The sequence below is a fragment of the Capricornis sumatraensis genome, chromosome 14 (assembly GCF_032405125.1).
Source record: "Capricornis sumatraensis isolate serow.1 chromosome 14, serow.2, whole genome shotgun sequence".
In the NCBI taxonomy this organism is placed as follows: Eukaryota; Metazoa; Chordata; class Mammalia; order Artiodactyla; family Bovidae; genus Capricornis; species Capricornis sumatraensis.
In genome coordinates, this window is record NC_091082.1 from 79,019,833 (window position 1) to 79,036,638 (window position 16,806).

The window sequence follows — 16,806 nt, forward strand, 5'->3', positions numbered from 1 at the left end:
TTCGTGGATGTCAGTCTTTGCTAGTGCTCACGCTCAGTCACTTCAGCCATGTCCAACTCTTTGCAACCCTATGGACTGAAGCCTGCCGGGCTCCTCTGTCCATGGGATTTTCCTGGCAAGAATGCTGAAGGGGGTTGCTGTGCCCTCCTCCAGGTGACCGACCCAACCCAGGGATCAAACCTGTGTCTCCTGTATTGCAGGCAGATTCTTTACGGCTGAGCCACCGAGGAAGCCCACCAAACCTTTAAAAGGTACTAAAATTAAAAAATATAAAGCCAATTAACTCAGCCACGTGTGGCGCCTTACATAATTTTTGTAATGGAATGGTTCCATTCCCTTGAAGTAATACAACGCTCTTGAATATTACTTTAAAAAAATCTGGCTGGCAATTCCGATTATGTAATATTCAGTACATGCAATGAATTCCTCATTTTTAACATAAAGAGGATTGTAATTCTTATTAATAGAAAATCAGTTTCCTTTTAATCCCATGCTGAACAGATATTTAAAGAAAATTGACCTATATGTGCATTGCCAAAGTATTAGCCTTCTTGTAGTGTATAAATTCCTCCATCCACCCCTTAGATAGAGGGCTCCAGGTGCAGTATCCCAGGTAAAAGTGGGACAATTCCAGCTGGCAGGGTGAGTTGAAAATGTTGGTTTTTGTGCGCACTCCGAAGAGGCTGCATTCAATAAAGTGTTTCAATTAATTATGTGCCTGGCACCTCAGATAATCTATTCAGAGTGCAAAGGTAGTCTTTTCTAACAACAACAACAAATTTTAACAGTCTTAAAGGTAAACCTGACTGTCTCTGCCTTACATTGTTGTTTAGTAACTAAGTTGTGTCCAACTCCTTTGTGACCCCATGGACTGTAGCCCACCAGGCCCCTCTGTCCATGAGATTTCCCAGGCAAGAATATTGTGGGCTGCCAGTTCCTTCTCCAGGGGATCTTCCCCACCCAGGGATCAAACCCGCATCTCCTGCATTGGCAGGCACATTGTTTTACCACCGAGCTACCAGGTAAGCCCATCTCTATCTTATAGAACCACCATATTCTTCTGGGTATTTCAAAACATCAAGGACTTCCATATTCCATTTTCCACCTAGAGATTTTGTACACGTTTGGTGTTCAAAAATATACTCTCTCTAGGATGGCTGCACCCTAAAGTCATGTGAAAACTTTAAATCATTACTATAAATATCCACTGTTTTTGCATTGAGTCCTCGCTTTTGGACCTAAAGCAAATACTGTGACCTTTCTACCCTTCCGTTTCTTCATGGGAAATAACACTAATTCCTGTATTACAAACCAGACAATACATGTAAAGTGCTTGGCACAATCCCTCAGCACTGTCGGCCTCACTCGCGCACCCTTTACAGAGGGCCAGTACTTTTCACCTCTGCACTCAGCTTTTGCCCAGGATTTAGTATATGACCCCGCCCGGGTTCAGGGGGCGGGAACCTGAGAGCGGAGGGCGCGTGCCGGAGAGTGAGAGGTCACAGTGCAAAGGTCAGAAGGCAGTCGGTTGAGGCTGTGCGCTAATAACTGAAGAAAGATCTCTGGACTTAGGTTGCCTCGGCAACCTCAGCCGGAGGAGGCACTAGGTGGCGGGGACCGCCCACTCGCTGCAGCTTTCGGTCCCCAGCCCACCTTGGGCTTTAGCTCCGCCCCTTTCTCCCTGGAGGTTGGCAGCGGAAGTCGACACAGACGCCGACGCGGTTGCCTAGCGATACCTTTTTCCCAAGATGCCCAGCGTGTTGTGTTCTTCTTAACCAATTAGAGAGGCGAAGCGGCCTTACCGCGAGCCAATAGGCTGCGAGGTCGGGGCCCGCGACGGTTAAACCGGGGCTGCAGATCAGGGCTGCTGAGCGTCGGGGCTGGAGCTCTGAGGAGACTATACGGCCCGCAGGCGTCCTGCGCGGGCCCCGCCATGCCGACTCGGGTGGAGGACTACGAGGTGCTGTACACCATTGGCACCGGCTCCTACGGCCGCTGCCAGAAGATCCGCAGGAAGAGCGACGGCAAGGTGAGCGCGGGCCTGGTCCCTGCCTCCGCCCCCAGGCCGCCCAGAGGAAGCAGGGAGCCTGGCGGTGTGCATCTGAAAAGCAGGGTGCTCAGAAGAGCCAGCCTTCTCCCCCAGATCTGTGTCTGTCCTGGGTCTCTCGAGGGATGGGAAGCCGCATCCTTTTTTTTTTTTAATTTGTGAATCTGTGCCTTAATTCTTTGTTGTTGTTGTTCTGTCGCTCAGTCGTGTCCAACTCTACAACCTTGTGGACTGCAGCACGCCAGGCTTCCCTGTCTTTCACCAGCTCCCGGAGTTTGCCCAAGTTCATGTCCATTGAGTCGGTGATGCCTTCCAACCATCTCGTCCTCTGTCGTCCTCTTCTCCTCCTGCCCTCAGTCTTTCCCAGCATCAGAGTCTTTTCCAGTGTCAGCTCTTATCACGTGGCCAAAGTAAAACTAATAAAATGTGCCAAATAGAATGTATGTATATATATATATGTATATTTTTTCTTCTCCTGTCTTTTTTCCATTCTCTTCCATTTTCTTCCTTTTTTCTGCTTTGACCTGCCATGGGCCTTCTGTTGGTGACTGGTAGCTGACTCCTGAGCTGTTTTTAGAGAAATGTAATTCTCTGTCATAACCATCAGAACCTAGAACTTTTATGTCTTGTAGTCAGAATTCTTTTAGTTCAGTTCAGTTCAGTCGCTCAGTCGTGTCCGACTGTTTGCAACCCCATGAATCGCAGCTAGCCAGGCCTCCCTGTCCATCACCAACTCATTATTCCGATTGTTAGATTAATATCTCCCAAGGTGTGTGGGTAGACCCACACAGAAAAAAAAATAATGGAAAGGAAGTTAGCTCAGATGGAAGGGTCTTTACTAAGTTCTCTTACCCTAGAAATCTTGACTAGTTGGAATGGTCGGGGACTTCAATCGCCTCTGCTCCAGCTTTGACTAGAGTACCTTCTGCCAACCTCCCACTAGGCATTGAGGGCGGGGGGTTGGGGGCGGCCTAACCTCCCTCATCACCCTCTGTTGCATCATTCACTGCTTAAAAATTAGGGGAAGGTTATGGAAATAAACTCAGGGGTCCTCAGTTCATTAAACTAAATTAGATAAATAGTGACTGTATGATCTGTTTACTAAATAAGTAACTTTTTTTTTTAATTTGAAAAATTTGAGATTATAGTGAGTTCATTTATACCTTGGAAATTTTTATTTCAGATATTAGTTTGGAAAGAACTTGACTATGGCTCCATGACAGAAACTGAGAAACAAATGCTTGTTTCTGAAGTGAATTTGCTTCGGGAGCTGAAACATCCAAACATTGTCCGCTACTATGATAGAATTATTGACCGGACCAACACAACCCTGTATATTGTCATGGAATGCTGCGAAGGAGGAGACCTGGCTGGTGTGATTTCAAAGGGAACCAAGGAAAGGTAAGATAAATTCATCTCTTAAATGGGCCTAGTTTTGTTTCTGGAAACATCCTATATTAGGATCAGGGACAAAGTACTTAGTAATGGGGAAGAGTCTTCTTGTGTTTGTTCAGTGGGTCCACAGTACTTTAGAAAATCCCTGGTAAGTCAACACTTGAATTTCATATCCAAATAATTTATTTCCCTATGTGTATACTTAGAAAACTAGATAATTCACATCCTGTCATCTTTGTAATGGTTTCATTCAGCAGATACATGCTACATAACTGCTTTGATTTCAGACAATACTTGGATGAAGAGTTTGTTCTTCGTGTGATGGCTCAGTTGACTCTGGCCCTAAAGGAATGTCACAGACGAAGTGATGGCGGCCACACTGTGCTGCATCGGGATCTGAAACCAGCCAATGTCTTTCTGGATGGCAAGCAGAACGTTAAGCTTGGAGACTTTGGGCTAGCTAGAATATTAAACCACGATACAAGTTTTGCGAAAACATTTGTTGGCACACCTTATTACATGTCTCCTGTAAGTATTTCAAAATGTATATACTTTTAAAACATCTTAATGCTAAGCATTCAAGCAAGGAAATTTATTTCTTTGTTTAGTAATATCTAATAGCCAAGAATTAATAATACTGTTTTATTTTGAATTGATAATTTTCAAATGGACCGTCAGACCATTAAAAGATTATTATTATTTTTTGTTTTGATGTGGACCATTTTTAAAGTCTTTATTGAATGTGTTACAGTATTGCTTCTGTTGTTTATGCTTTGTTTTTTTGGCCACAAGGCATGTGGGATCTTAGCTCCCCAACCAGGGAGCAAACCTGCACTCCCTGCATTGGAAGGCGAAGTCTTAACCACTGGACCCCCAGGGAAGTCCCACCACCAGACCGCTAAACTCCTATATCAGCAATGCAAGTCAGACTCACTGAATGGCTGCCACGTGCTAAGCTTGGGGATCATAGAGATGAAATAGGTTTTGTCTCTGCCCTTAAGTACAGTACTTCCAAAGTGCCATAGGTCCTGGACACCAGCTTGTTCTCAGCTGGAGTGATAGTTTAAAATGCAGAGTCCTGGGCTCCAGTCCAGGGACTTAGGACCTCTGGAACTGGTCTTTGCACTCAACTTTTTGTCTTTTTGTCCCCCACCTTTTTATTTTGGACTCTGTATTTTAGCAGACTCCCTAGATGATTCTTGTGTGTGGAGATTCAGGGCCCAGGAGACTCACTCCTGGAGGCATATTTTTGCAGTGTTAACCTTTAGTATTTGTTCTTTGTTGTTGCCTTTTCCTACTGCGGAGGTACTGTTTCCACCCACTTACCGGTTTCCTCTATTGCTGGATGTTTTGTTTCCAAAATGTCTCACCATTCTAAGGAGGACTGCTGTGTATATCTTTGTAGGAATTATTCTTTCTTCCTCTTTGATTATTTCCTTGGTGTATAGCTCTCAAAATGAAATTGCTGGGTCAAAGGGTATGAATTATGTGTGGCTCTTTAGTGACTTTTGGGACTTCGCTGGTAGCTCAGTTGGTAAAGAATCCACCTGCAATGCAGGAGACCCTGGTTGAATTCCTGGGTTGGGAAGTTCCCATGGAGAAGGGATAGGTTACCCACTCCAGTATTCTTGGGCTTCCCTGGTGACTCAGACAATAAAGAATCTGCCTCCAATGCAGGAGACATGGGTTTGATCCCTGGTTTGGGAAGATCCTGCTGGAGGAGGGCATGGCAACCCACTCCAGTATTCTTGCCTGGAGAATCTCCATGGACAGAGGAGCCTGGTGGGCTACAGTCCATTGGATCACAAAGAGATGGACACAACTAAGTGACTAAGCATAGCACGGTAACTTTTAAAAAACTTGAATCAATAAGTGATAGCACCAATCAATGTGTTAAATACAAAAGATGAACAGAATAAAATGGAGAGAGATTCATTTTTTTAGCAGTTCACAAATGCTTCCAGATTTTGTAAATCTTTTTGTTAAGCAATCTGACTACAGTATACAATTTTATAAATTAATGACTTTGTTTTTGACCAAGATCTGATAAGGCCAGAACAGTGTCATTTTCTCACTGGATCAGATTCCAAATAGAAGCCAAGGAAAATTATCCAGGGGTGGTGGTTGGAAAATTTGAAACCTGTGCAATTCTTTTCTTCCTGCTCCCTCCTGTCCCTGTAATTAGGTCAGTTGAGCCTTCCCTATGGGATTGATTGCCAGGAGGTGGTGCCAGACTCACCTGTTGGACTTTAGAATACTCAGAAGCCTCCTGAAGGTTTCAATACAGTGCTTGCCTCCGTGTCCTCAGCTGAAAATAAGAGCCATGGTGGACTGTTGTTAAGAAAGGCAGGTAGTTAAATAGGCAATGAGATTATTAGTTAGTACTGTGGTATATACAGTGGACTAAGGGAAAAATACATAAATGGGTGAGTCAATTAACCTTTAATGTCTATATCCATTTAAATGTGAGCTAGATGTTATCTTAGACTTTTCTCTGGTTCTTTGAAATAGAGTTTCTAGATTATGAATTCCTTGAGGTAGAGAGGTCTCATGTTCACCTTTGAGTTTCCAGTGCCTTGCCTGTAGTAACACAATAAATGTTTGTGAATGAAAAATAGGTGAAAGGATTATATATGACAAAGTGTATTAGGATAAGATCATTGCCTTTTTTTCATTATCAATTTAAAGATAGAGTACCATCTTATTATGTAAGACCTAATGTAAGAGAAATCAGCCTTTTGTATTTGAAACTTTTGTTATAGATATGATATATTTATAATAGAAAAATTTTTCTTTTTTTTTGAGTGACTATTATTAAACTTTAAGGTTTCATCTTTGTCCCAGGAGTAATTTTATAAGTTTTAAAGCAAACTTAAAAAAAATTATTTTATTGAAGTATAGTTGATGTGTTAATTTCTGCTATGCAACAAGATGATTCAGTTTTATACATATTCACAGACACACACATTCTTCTTTATGTTCTTTTCCATTATGGTTTGTTACAGGTTCTTGACTGTAGATCCCTGTGCTATGGAGTAGGACCTTGTTTTTTTATCCATCCTGTATATAATAGTTTGCATCTGCCGATCCCAAACTCCCAATCCTTCCCTTCCCCTGCTTCCCTTCTGGCAATTACAAGTATGTTCTCTGTGTCTGTGAGTCTGTTTTAAAACAAAGTAAACTTTAATCTCCGCTTTTCTTTCCTTACTAAAGGAACAAATGAATCGCATGTCCTACAACGAGAAGTCGGATATCTGGTCACTGGGTTGTTTGCTGTATGAATTATGTGCGTTAATGTAAGTATGGTGAAGACGGGATTCTAGTCTGAAGTATAGGCTTAGGTCTGTCACCTGTCACTGGGTTCAGCTTTTGGAGCATCCATGCACTTTCAAGTCTGAAAGAGTCATACCTTGGATTAAAATTAAGGTAGATGGGCAGGTTAAAAAATGAGTTGCAAGTTAATAGCATAACCCCTGAGGCTGAATCTAGACTTCTCAAGCTTGTAACCTGGTTAGGTGCCTCCCTGTCAGATTGAGTGTAGCTCACAGGGCGAGCACGTAGGTCGGGCCCGTGGAAGAAAGGAAATGAGGATCTAGAGGAGCGGTCTGACAGGACGGAACCCTGCTTCTTTCCCTTTTTTCTGTCCCTTTTTTTTCCATTCTAAACTCTTCTGTAGAGCAGGGGTTCTCAAGCAGGGAAGGGAAATTTTACCCCCTCAGTTTTGCTTCCCATGGGATACTTGACAATGTCTGGAGACATTTTAGTTGTCATGGCTATGGATAGCTACTGATATCTAAGGGACAGGGATCAGCCGTGCTGCAAGCATAGTAAGGATGAACAGGACAAGCGCCCATAACAGAGCTGTTCAGCTCCAAGTGTCAGAAGTGCCAAGGGTGGGAAACTCAGCTACAGAAGAAGGCCCCAGAGGCAGAAGCATAAATACAAACTGGACCTTAAACTCTGCTTTTGATTTGCTGCTTCTTATATATTTTCATTTTTACATTAAAAATTCATTTTTTTCTCTTCAGGCCTCCATTTACAGCTTTCAACCAGAAGGAACTAGCTGGGAAGATCAGAGAGGGCAAATTCAGGCGAATTCCATATCGTTACTCTGATGAATTAAATGACATTATTACGAGGATGTTAAATTTAAAGGTAAAGTTTATAAGATGACATGTTTTCATCCTCAGTTAAATTTTGCAGCATGTGCTGTTGTGGAGCAGTGAGACTGAAGAAACATTAAATAGATTTCCTTAGCTGATAAATCTGCTCCGTTAACACAAGTGAAAACATATATCCTTGGCACATTGCTGGCTGCCCGTCTCTGCTCTCTTTATGTCTCCTCCCACGCTCTGCCCTGCTTGGAGCAGTAAGGATTGAGAGCATCAGTCACCTTGTCCTTGCCTACCTCAGCGCAGCAGATGGTGCAGGAAGGGGCCAGAAATAATAAGATCTTATTACTCTGCTCTCACTCGGAGAGATTAGAGACCATGAGAGATGGGAATAGTGGGGTGGGGGTGGGGGGGTGGGGGGCAAAAGAGCAGAGGGGAAATGACTCGAAGAGACTATGTAGGACAAACCTGGCGGTGGGGTTGGGGGGATCAGGCTGGTGTAAGAACAGAGGTACATGCTGTGGGAGTTCAAACTGAAGGATACAAGTGAAGTAACAGGATTGGAGGTCAGGGAGAGAGTGTCCTGCTTAATATGGTTCAGAGACACAAGGGCAGAGGGTGCCCCCAAACGGACCCTGGCAATGCTACCCAGCCCAGCACAGGGGCTGAGCCTAAAGGGGAGCAAAGGTAAGTTAAAATCTGCATCGATTTGTGGACCCAGAGCCTCCTGAGTTAAAGCCACCAGTGAATTTACTTTTCAGGTGTTTAAGACCCCATCTATGTGGGGAGGGGGCAGCGGGCAAAATGGGTGAAGGGGGTCAGTTGCATGGTGATGGATGGTAGCTGGAATTGTGTCAGGGATCTCTCTGTGGTGTTCATAGATATTGAACTGTGACACTGCACACCTGATTAAAAAAAAAAAGAGCCACCTGTAAAGGAGCCTTTTCTTTTGCTTTGGCATATATGCTGTTTTAAATGTCACTGCTCTTTCAGGATAAGTAGTCCGTCCATTATGAAGCCTGCTTGCAACACCGAGTATTTTTCCCCTAGGATTACCATCGACCTTCTGTTGAAGAAATTCTTGAGAATCCTTTGATAGCAGACTTGGTTGCCGAAGAGCAAAGGAGAAATCCTGAGAGGAGAGGGCGGCGATTAGGAGAACCAGAAAAGCTGCAGGACTCCAGCCCTGTGCTGAGTGAGCTGAAACTGAAGGAAATACAGTTGCAGGAGCGGGAGGCAGCCCTCAAGGCCAGGGAAGAAAGCCTGGAGCGTAAGTCTGGGGGGTAAGGTGAGGGGCGAAGCCCAGTGCTCTTGGAGGCTGATCCTAGTGTGTGAGCGTCTGCCTGAACGGAGGGTCTCACGTCTGTCCTTGCAGGGCATTTTTATAAATACTCGCACAGCCAAAATGCCTATATCAGGCTTGTGGCTCCTCCATGCTGAGCCTCTTTCTCCGAGATCAGCCGCTGTCACCATGCTGTTGCGCCCTAACCATGACAGCCCAGCACAGGGGTCATCACCCCGTACTCTAGAGTCACTGTTTTCTTTCATTCCTTAACATACGGGCCCTAAGGTTTCCCATCGTAAAGAATCTCTTAGAATTCACCACCTTCCAGAATCAAAGCCATCGCTTCTCCCTTCTGACATGACGCTGCAGCGCAGCCCAGCTCTAAAATTGCACAGTGTGTAAGACATACGTGTTCAGATCGTTTCGTAGAGGCTGCGGATACAAGATGTTTAAATCCTGTGATGGGTATTGATGGACACAGGAGTTTTTGATGTTGAGTCTGTTGACGCCTCTGAAGTGAGAGCTGCTAGCCAGGTGTGGGGGTTCCACAGGGCGGCGTCAACGGTGGGGCTCTGCCTTTTGACACAGAGGGGAGAGAGACCATGAGTCTCCTCCACCCTGGTGCCCCACCTGCTCTCACTTCTGCAGCTTTACGCCAATGCACATTCACTTATGAATGTACTTATATTTAATTTTAAATGTATTTCTAAAGTACTCTATTTAAATATACTTATAAAAGATGCAAATACATTAGTTAATGTTTTACTTCCTAATGATAATCATCGGGGACTGTGAGATACAAGCTCTGTAGGAGGAACAACTTGTGCTTGCCTGAAAATCTTAGTCTCTTCTGTTAAAGGCATTCTTTTAAAAGAACCCACAAAAAACAAGCAAAAACTTTTTTTTTACCTTGCCTCAGTGTTCTCTAATTTCATGTAGCAGCTGAAATCTGCACTCTAAATGCTGGGCCATGAAAAAATAATAGCCTTCGTTACTGATCTAAAGAAGTCGCACCTCACTGTGCTGTGGTTTTTTCCGTTCTCTTTGGGTGCTGTTGTTCACTCCGAGGGAGGGGGTTGGGGCTGAGTAACGCCCGGAGAGTGAGCTGTCGGCCCTTCCCAGGGGCGAGCAGGATGGCGGGAGCTCTTTGCTCCCCCTGTGAGTTATTCCCACACATCACGACCGAAAGTTGAAGCTGACTTTGTACTTGTGCTTTAGCTGGTCCGTAGGAGGGAACCTGAGACAACACACTGACACCCTGGGTTGTGACGCGGGGACCGTCCAGTTGACTGGCGTGTCTCATCGGCGGCCAGGTGCCAGCCTCCCGATAAGGACGAGCCAGTAAGGTAACCAGACGTGAATCGTTTGCATCCAGAGCCGCTTGTTCATTTCTGTCTGTTTTGTTCTATTCCCTTTTTAAAGAGAAAGAGCGCGAGCTTTGTGTCCGTGAGAGGCTGGCGGAGAACAAGCTGGCCAGAGCGGAAGGTCTGCTGAAGAATTACAGCCTGCTGAAGGAGCAGAAGTTCCTGTCTCTGGCGGGCGGCTCAGGTATGAGAGCCAGCTCTGAGCAGGAGCTGCTGCCCGCGTTAGCTTTCCAGAGTCCTGAGCTGTGAGATGGACTCGGTTGGGTGGATGTGGCTCAGTGGAGGTAAGGACTCTGCTCTAGCCGTCGTGGACTCTCTGGGATCAGAGACGTGAGGCTGTGCGTGGGGATGAGTTCGTCTTCAGTTTTGTTCACTTTGTCAAACTACATGTGCAGTATTTGATATTTATTATTAAAAATTAGGTCATAAAAAGTTGCTGTGCCTTTCAGGTTTTTCTCCAGGTATATTATCAGAATTCTACATTTCTCTCCCTTTTCAAGTGAAAATCCCAGCATTTTACTATTGCCGCATGACCAACTAACACTTGCCAGATCCTTCACAGAAACCGTGGCTTAAAAGGTGTGACAAACCAACTGTAGAACAGGCCATCACTTTTGGCTCTTTGCTAAGACCCGTTCCAGTTACATGTATATGTCAAAATGTGATTGTTTAATATCTATATATGCTCTGTAATAAGCAAGGGAAATAAATGAAACTAGTGATGGAAGTATCTTTTTTCTCAATATGACTACCTACCATTTCAGTATTTTTGTAATATTTATTTCAACTTTTCTTAGATTCTGCACTGCCATCCATAAAGACAAACTAGACATAAGTCATGATAGAATGAGGAATAATTTTTATCTGGGTGAGTTTCATGCATCAGGTCCATTGCTGAGAATTATTGAAGGCCCTGTTGGGGACGGCTCTTCCAGTTAAAGAGTTTATTTCCGTCTTTCCCTGAGAGTCTTTGAGCGGAGGGTGAGAAGTCCTGGAGAGGAACGCTGTGTTTCACTTTGTAGGGTATGTAGGTAGAAGAATTCACCTGTGTGCAAGTCATGGCAAAGACTTAAAGTGAGCTGTGAGGATGCAGTTTCCAGTGTGGGTCGGAGATATTTTGAAGAACTGAACTTGTGCAGAACCTAAGAAAAGCATTGACTTAGTGGACATGAGTTTGAGCAAGCTCTAGGAGATGGTGAAGGACAGGGAATCCTGGCGGGCTGCAGTCCTTGGGGTCACAAAGAGGTGGACATGACTGAGCGGCTGAACACCAACAAGAAAAGCAGCAAAGCAGTGGGGAGAGGGCGCCCTGGTGAGCCCAGGACAGTGGCAGTGCCCCCTCCTCATCCTTAGGCTCTGGAATTCAGCTGTGAGAAAACTAAGTTGAGGTCATCACAGTTAGCAACAGCATCTTTCGAAAGTGCTCCTTAGTCTATTTAGTGAATGCTAATTCTCTTTCTTCTTTTATTTAAGGAAATACTAATTCATTTTCCAAACACTTTTCTTTCTTCTGAAACTATTTCATTAGGATTTACAGTTTACACTGTTGCTCTCAAATGGGTAGCTATTTGTGTTGATAAAGGTGGGTCTATTTGAAACCATGGAGTTGAGGCCTAAAAACAATCTCCTAATGCTTTGCGGAGAAAGAGTGTGTGAAATAGGAAGTCGGGACAGTCAAAGCGCGGCATTTCTCTCTGTAGCCTGTTCCTCTCTTGGGACCTCTCCATGCCTGTGGTCTGGAATGTTCTCCAGATAGTCACGTGGCTTTTTCCCTCCTCTCTGTCCTCGTGTCCCTGCTCAGAAGTCACCTTATTATGAGGCTTCCTCGCTGCAAACACCCCCAGACCCTCTGCCTCCCTCCCCCCCGCCACAGCACACGTACCACCCTCAAATACTCGTATGGACTTGTTTATCTGTAGATGCTATCTCCTGCTGCCACAGTAGGGCCTTTGTTTGGTCCACAATGGCCCATAGGGTAAGCTCAGTAAATATTTGAACGTATTTCCTTTAAATGAATACAAAGGAGAAACAAAAGTTTCTGGAATTCAAACCTGCCAGTTCCCAACCCCCAAATAATCCTGCCAGTTCCTAATAGTGTAGCCACTTTAAGTAAATTATTTTTCTTCCCATTAAAAGTACACATTTTTCACTTTCTGTTCACTTGATTTACTTTTATTGTGCTGAATTTGCTTAGGTTCTTTTTGAAACAAGTTTCTGGTGAGTTAAACATTTTAAAATGTATTCTTAAGTATTTAGCCAAAGCTGTAGGTGCTTGCTATAGAAAAGATCTTCTGCTTCCATACTTACCTGGAAGTAATGTGTTCCAGGTAGAATGGCACTTGTTTTGAAGAACAGAGATAAATAACATTGATTTCAGAAGTTTTATATTGTGGCCCACAATCTTCAGTGCATTTAACCTTAAGAGGAAGGTTGATAAGAGAGTGAAGCATACGTTCCTTGATTTTTGACTACAGATTAGAAGGCCAGTTGACTTTTGCCAACCACAGCCCCTGACCTATTAAACAAGAAACAACAGGTCCAAAACAGAGCCACCTGCTCATTTGTGTCCAACTCTGCAAACCCATGGCCTGTAGCCCACCAGGCTCCTCTGTCCATGAAACTTTTTTCTAGGCAAGAATACTGGAGGAGTTACTGTTTCCTCCTCTGACCCAGGGATCGAACCCACATCTCCTGTCTCCCCTGCACTGTAAAGTGGAGTCACTTGTTACCAACCATCATCAAATCAAGACTCAGTGCTTAATTTCATCACAGTTTCAGCCTCTCCCAGAAATGGAATCTTAAACTAGTCAACCTGGAATTACCTGGTCAGCACGAGTGAGGTCATCTGCCTAATAGATCCCTGCTGTCCCCTAAAGGAAAGTGATCTTGCCACAGGCAGGCCCCTCTCCACTGGTATTACTTCATCATCCTGCCCCCTCTTGCCTATAAAAGGCTTTCATTTTGTACAGGTCCTTGGAGCCTTTCTATGTGCTGGATGCAATGCCACCCCAGTCATGAGTCGTTAAATAAAGCCAGTAAGGTCTTTAACACTCAGTTGGATGCTGCTTAGCATTCCTGTCCCAGAGAGAATGATAGGTACCCAGGTTTCACATGGGAACTGAGAGAGTCAATATGTTCAATAAGTTTGGTCAAGTGTGGAGGAGCCGAATGCCTGTTCACGTAACTCAAACCGCTTTTTCTTTTTTCTTTCTGAAGAACTGTTTGATCTCCCATCGTCGATTGTGAAGAAGAAGGTTCACTTCAGTGGGGAGAGTAAAGAGAACGTCATGCGGGGTGAGAATTCTGAGAGTCAGCTCACCTCCAAGTCCAAGTGCAAGGACCTGAAAAAAAGGCTTCACGCTGCTCAGCTTCGCGCTCAAGCCCTGTCGGACGTTGAGAAGACTTACCAGCTGAAAAGCAGGCAGATCCTGGGCATGCGCTAGCCGGGCCAGAGACACAGACCTGTGCAGAGTACTTCACGTCGCTGGCGCTTTGTAGATGAAAAATTGACTGCTGTAACCCGTTTCTGTGGTTCTGAGAGCCGCACTTCTTGTAGAGCTGGCAGGATATTTGGGTATTAATCCTGCAGTCCTCCAGCGCCAGTTGGACCAAAGTCCACACCGTTCATTTTTCTTCCTTTTGTAATGGACACTTCATAGAAAGAATAACACTTTCTTGGCTGGTTGGGCTTTTAATCCTGTGTGTGATTACTACTGGAACATGAAATGTTATACTCTAAATGTAGGGGGATGGGGAATACTATTAGGAAAAGATACTGACTCAGGAGCAGTGCGTACTGAGACATTTTAAGGGACTGAATGGTGTGCTTACAGCTGTCATGTCTAGAAGTTTTAAATGTTTTAATAAAAGTCTGAGGTTTTAAATGTTCTTAGCTTAGAGAAAACCTAACTGGGTTATAGATAGGTCACTAAAACCTTGACATCTCGCTTATAAATACCCACTACTCTGTGGGAGGCTAGGGAAGAGAATGTGATGTTCCCAAGAGCCGTACAGTGGTGTCTTTTTTTTTTCCTTCTTTTTAGCAGTATGTGAGCTTTCATTTGTCCACCTCTTTCTCACTAAATAAAAGAATTCGTTAGTTTTCCTATATCCAGTGTCTCTTGTATAGGTTGATCGTAGTTGCAGAGAATCTAATATGGCTTGCAGGCACGGGAAGCAAGGGCAGGGAATATGGTTCCGAGGGCTGTGTGGTCACTTGGCGACTGGTTGTCCATGCAAGTGGGTGGTCCTCACCAGGGCAGTGCGAGGCCTGGAGGTGTTTGCAGTGTCGTGGTTGGAGGGAGGCTGTTGCTAAACACCCTGCGTCCCCACGGGATGGTCCCCACAGCTGAATGTCAGAGCGCCACTCCTGAGATACCTGACCTCAGCGAACACTTGGAATCATTTCGGTTCAGTCGCTCAGTTGTGTTCGACTCTGCGACCCCATGAATCGCAGCACGCCAGGCCTCCCTGTCCATCACCAACTCCCGGAGTTCACTCAGACTCACATCCATCGAGTCAGTGATGCCATCCAGCCATCTCATCCTCGGTCGTCCCCTTCTCCTGCCCCCAATCCCTCCCAGCATCAAAGTCTTTTCCAATGAGTCAACTCTTTGCATGAGGTGGCCAAAGTATTGGAGTTTCAGCTTTAGCATCATTCCTTCCAAAGAAATTCCAGGGCTGACCTCCTTCAGAATGGACTGGTTGGATCTCCTTGCAGTCCAAGGGACTCTCGAGAGTCTTCTCCGACACCACAGTTCAAAAGCATCAATTCTTTGGCACTCAACCTTCTTCACAGTCCAACTCTTACATCCATATATGACCACTGGAAAAACCATAGCCTTGACTAGATGGACCTTTGTTGGCAAAGTAATGTCTCTGCTTTTCAACATGCTATCTGGGTTGGTCATATCCCCCGCCAAAACTCATTTTGGTCTTGATGGGTTTTTTGTTACTTTTAAAGCTCTGACTTGTAAGATGAATTAGCAGTCCTTGCTGTGCCCATTGCATTTTTCATGTGATGTTTTGCTGGCAACGCTAATCCTTTTAGCTTAATGAACTAAGACCAAGTTATGAAGAGTTATAATAAATAGGAAAAACAACTCCTTTATTAGCTATTTCATTGTTCTGTTGCTTAGTCATGTCCGGCTCTTTGCGACCCCATGGACTGCAGCATGCCAGGCTTCCCTGTCCTTCACTGTCTCCCAGAGTTTGCTCAAATTCATGTTCATTGAGTCAGTGATGCCATCCAGCCATCTCATCCTCTGTCATCCCCTTCTCCTCCTGCCTTCAATCTTCCCCAGCATCAGGGTCTTTTCTAAGGGGTGGACTCCACAGCAGGTGGCCAAAGTATTGGAGCTTCAGCATCAGCATCAGTCCTTCCAAAGAATATTCAGGGTTAATTTCCTTTTAGGGTTGACTGGTTTGATCTCTTTGCTGTTAGCTATTTTATTACAGGTTTATTACACAGTTGATAGTGTAGTTCCAGCAAAGATTTATAATATTGCAATACAATCAAACTGATTACAGTGCCTTCATGGTATACCCACAGATTAATCCTAACAAGGCCACTTCGATGTCAGTGTTATAATTTGCAGGGCCCAGAGCAAAATAAAAATGTGGGGCTCCTTCTTCAAAAAGCACGAAGTAAGTACCATTAAAGGTACATAGAAAGCCTCGTCCTTTCTTCCCAAATCTCTCTGCTTATTGTGGTGTTATTTGCTCTTTAATTCCTTAAGAAAAATTGAAGTTTTAAATTATTAGCATGAAATTGCTATTCATCTTTTATATTGTGTGATGCCAGTTGTAAATGCAGATAGCAGCACATTTAGCTCATTGGCGGAATCACTGAAATTATATAACTCACATTCAGTGACTCATCTGGGAGGATGCCTCAGGCTGGCCGGAAGAGACACGCATGCCTGTGATAGGCGTTCGGGGTCCCGTGACTCTGAACAAGCATGACACGCTGTCAGGTTGGAGGAGTCGAGCCCACAGCCCCAGCTGCAACAGGTGGGTCACCCCCAAGCCAGGACTTTCTGTGTACCTCGAGTGAGGTGTTTGGATCACCCCTGCCAAGAGAAGGCGTCTAGCTGGCTGCCCACCCACCATGCGATGGGGCTGCCAGCCCGGGAGGGAGATGGGCATCCTCTGTCCTGAAAGGCTTCTGGGCATCCTCTCCTGCCCGTGCCCAAGACCCCTCTGGGAGCAGAGAGTGGGATGCCGGATGGGGCCCGGTGCACCAGGGGTGGGGGACTTGGTGGCAGACCCATGCCTGAGCCGAGGCGCTAAGCCAATCTGCACCATGGTCCTACTGGACTGGACTTACGAAACACAAATTCCACAGCACTACGACTTTCAAGATTACAAACACGGAGCATTAGACTCCAGGTAGTAGTCACAGTGTAGGTCGCTCAGTTGTGTTCGAATCTGCGACCCCATGGACCATACATAGCCTGCCAGGCTCCTCTGTCCACGGAATTCTCCAGGCAAGAATACTGGAGTGGGCTGCCATTTCCTCCTCCAGGGATCAAACCTGGGTCTCCCACATTGCAGGCAGATCCTTTGCCCTCTGAGCCACCAGGGAAGCCCTTTTTAAATGCC

At 45.0% G+C, this 16,806-nt stretch overlaps 1 protein-coding gene across 2 annotated transcripts; it reads left to right on the top strand.

Annotated features, from left to right (window-relative positions):
• The first annotated feature begins 1,933 nt into the window (after positions 1-1,933).
• Positions 1,934-14,003, top strand: NEK2 (NIMA related kinase 2). Of its 2 annotated transcripts, none has more exons than XM_068986253.1 (8): positions 1,934-2,029; positions 3,231-3,448; positions 3,730-3,970; positions 6,656-6,738; positions 7,471-7,597; positions 8,605-8,824; positions 10,262-10,387; positions 13,420-14,003. In XM_068986253.1, exons 1-8 carry the CDS (start codon positions 1,934-1,936, stop codon positions 13,644-13,646), a joined length of 1,338 nt encoding a protein of 445 aa, XP_068842354.1. In that variant the 3' UTR covers positions 13,647-14,003. The 2 variants fall into 2 exon arrangements, with proteins under 2 accessions (XP_068842354.1, XP_068842355.1); XM_068986254.1 differs by lacking the exon at positions 13,420-14,003 and adding an exon at positions 10,704-10,744.
• The last annotated feature ends 2,803 nt before the right edge of the window (positions 14,004-16,806 follow it).

Coding starts and splice junctions, on each gene's coding strand:
- NEK2 (XM_068986253.1), top strand. CDS start 1,934: ATGCCGACTCGGGTGGAGGACTACGAGGTGCTGTACACCATTGGCACC. Junction 3,449..3,729: donor TCAAAGGGAACCAAGGAAAG/GTAAGATAAATT, acceptor CTTTGATTTCAG/ACAATACTTGGATGAAGAGT. Junction 7,598..8,604: donor CGAGGATGTTAAATTTAAAG/GTAAAGTTTATA, acceptor TTTTTCCCCTAG/GATTACCATCGACCTTCTGT.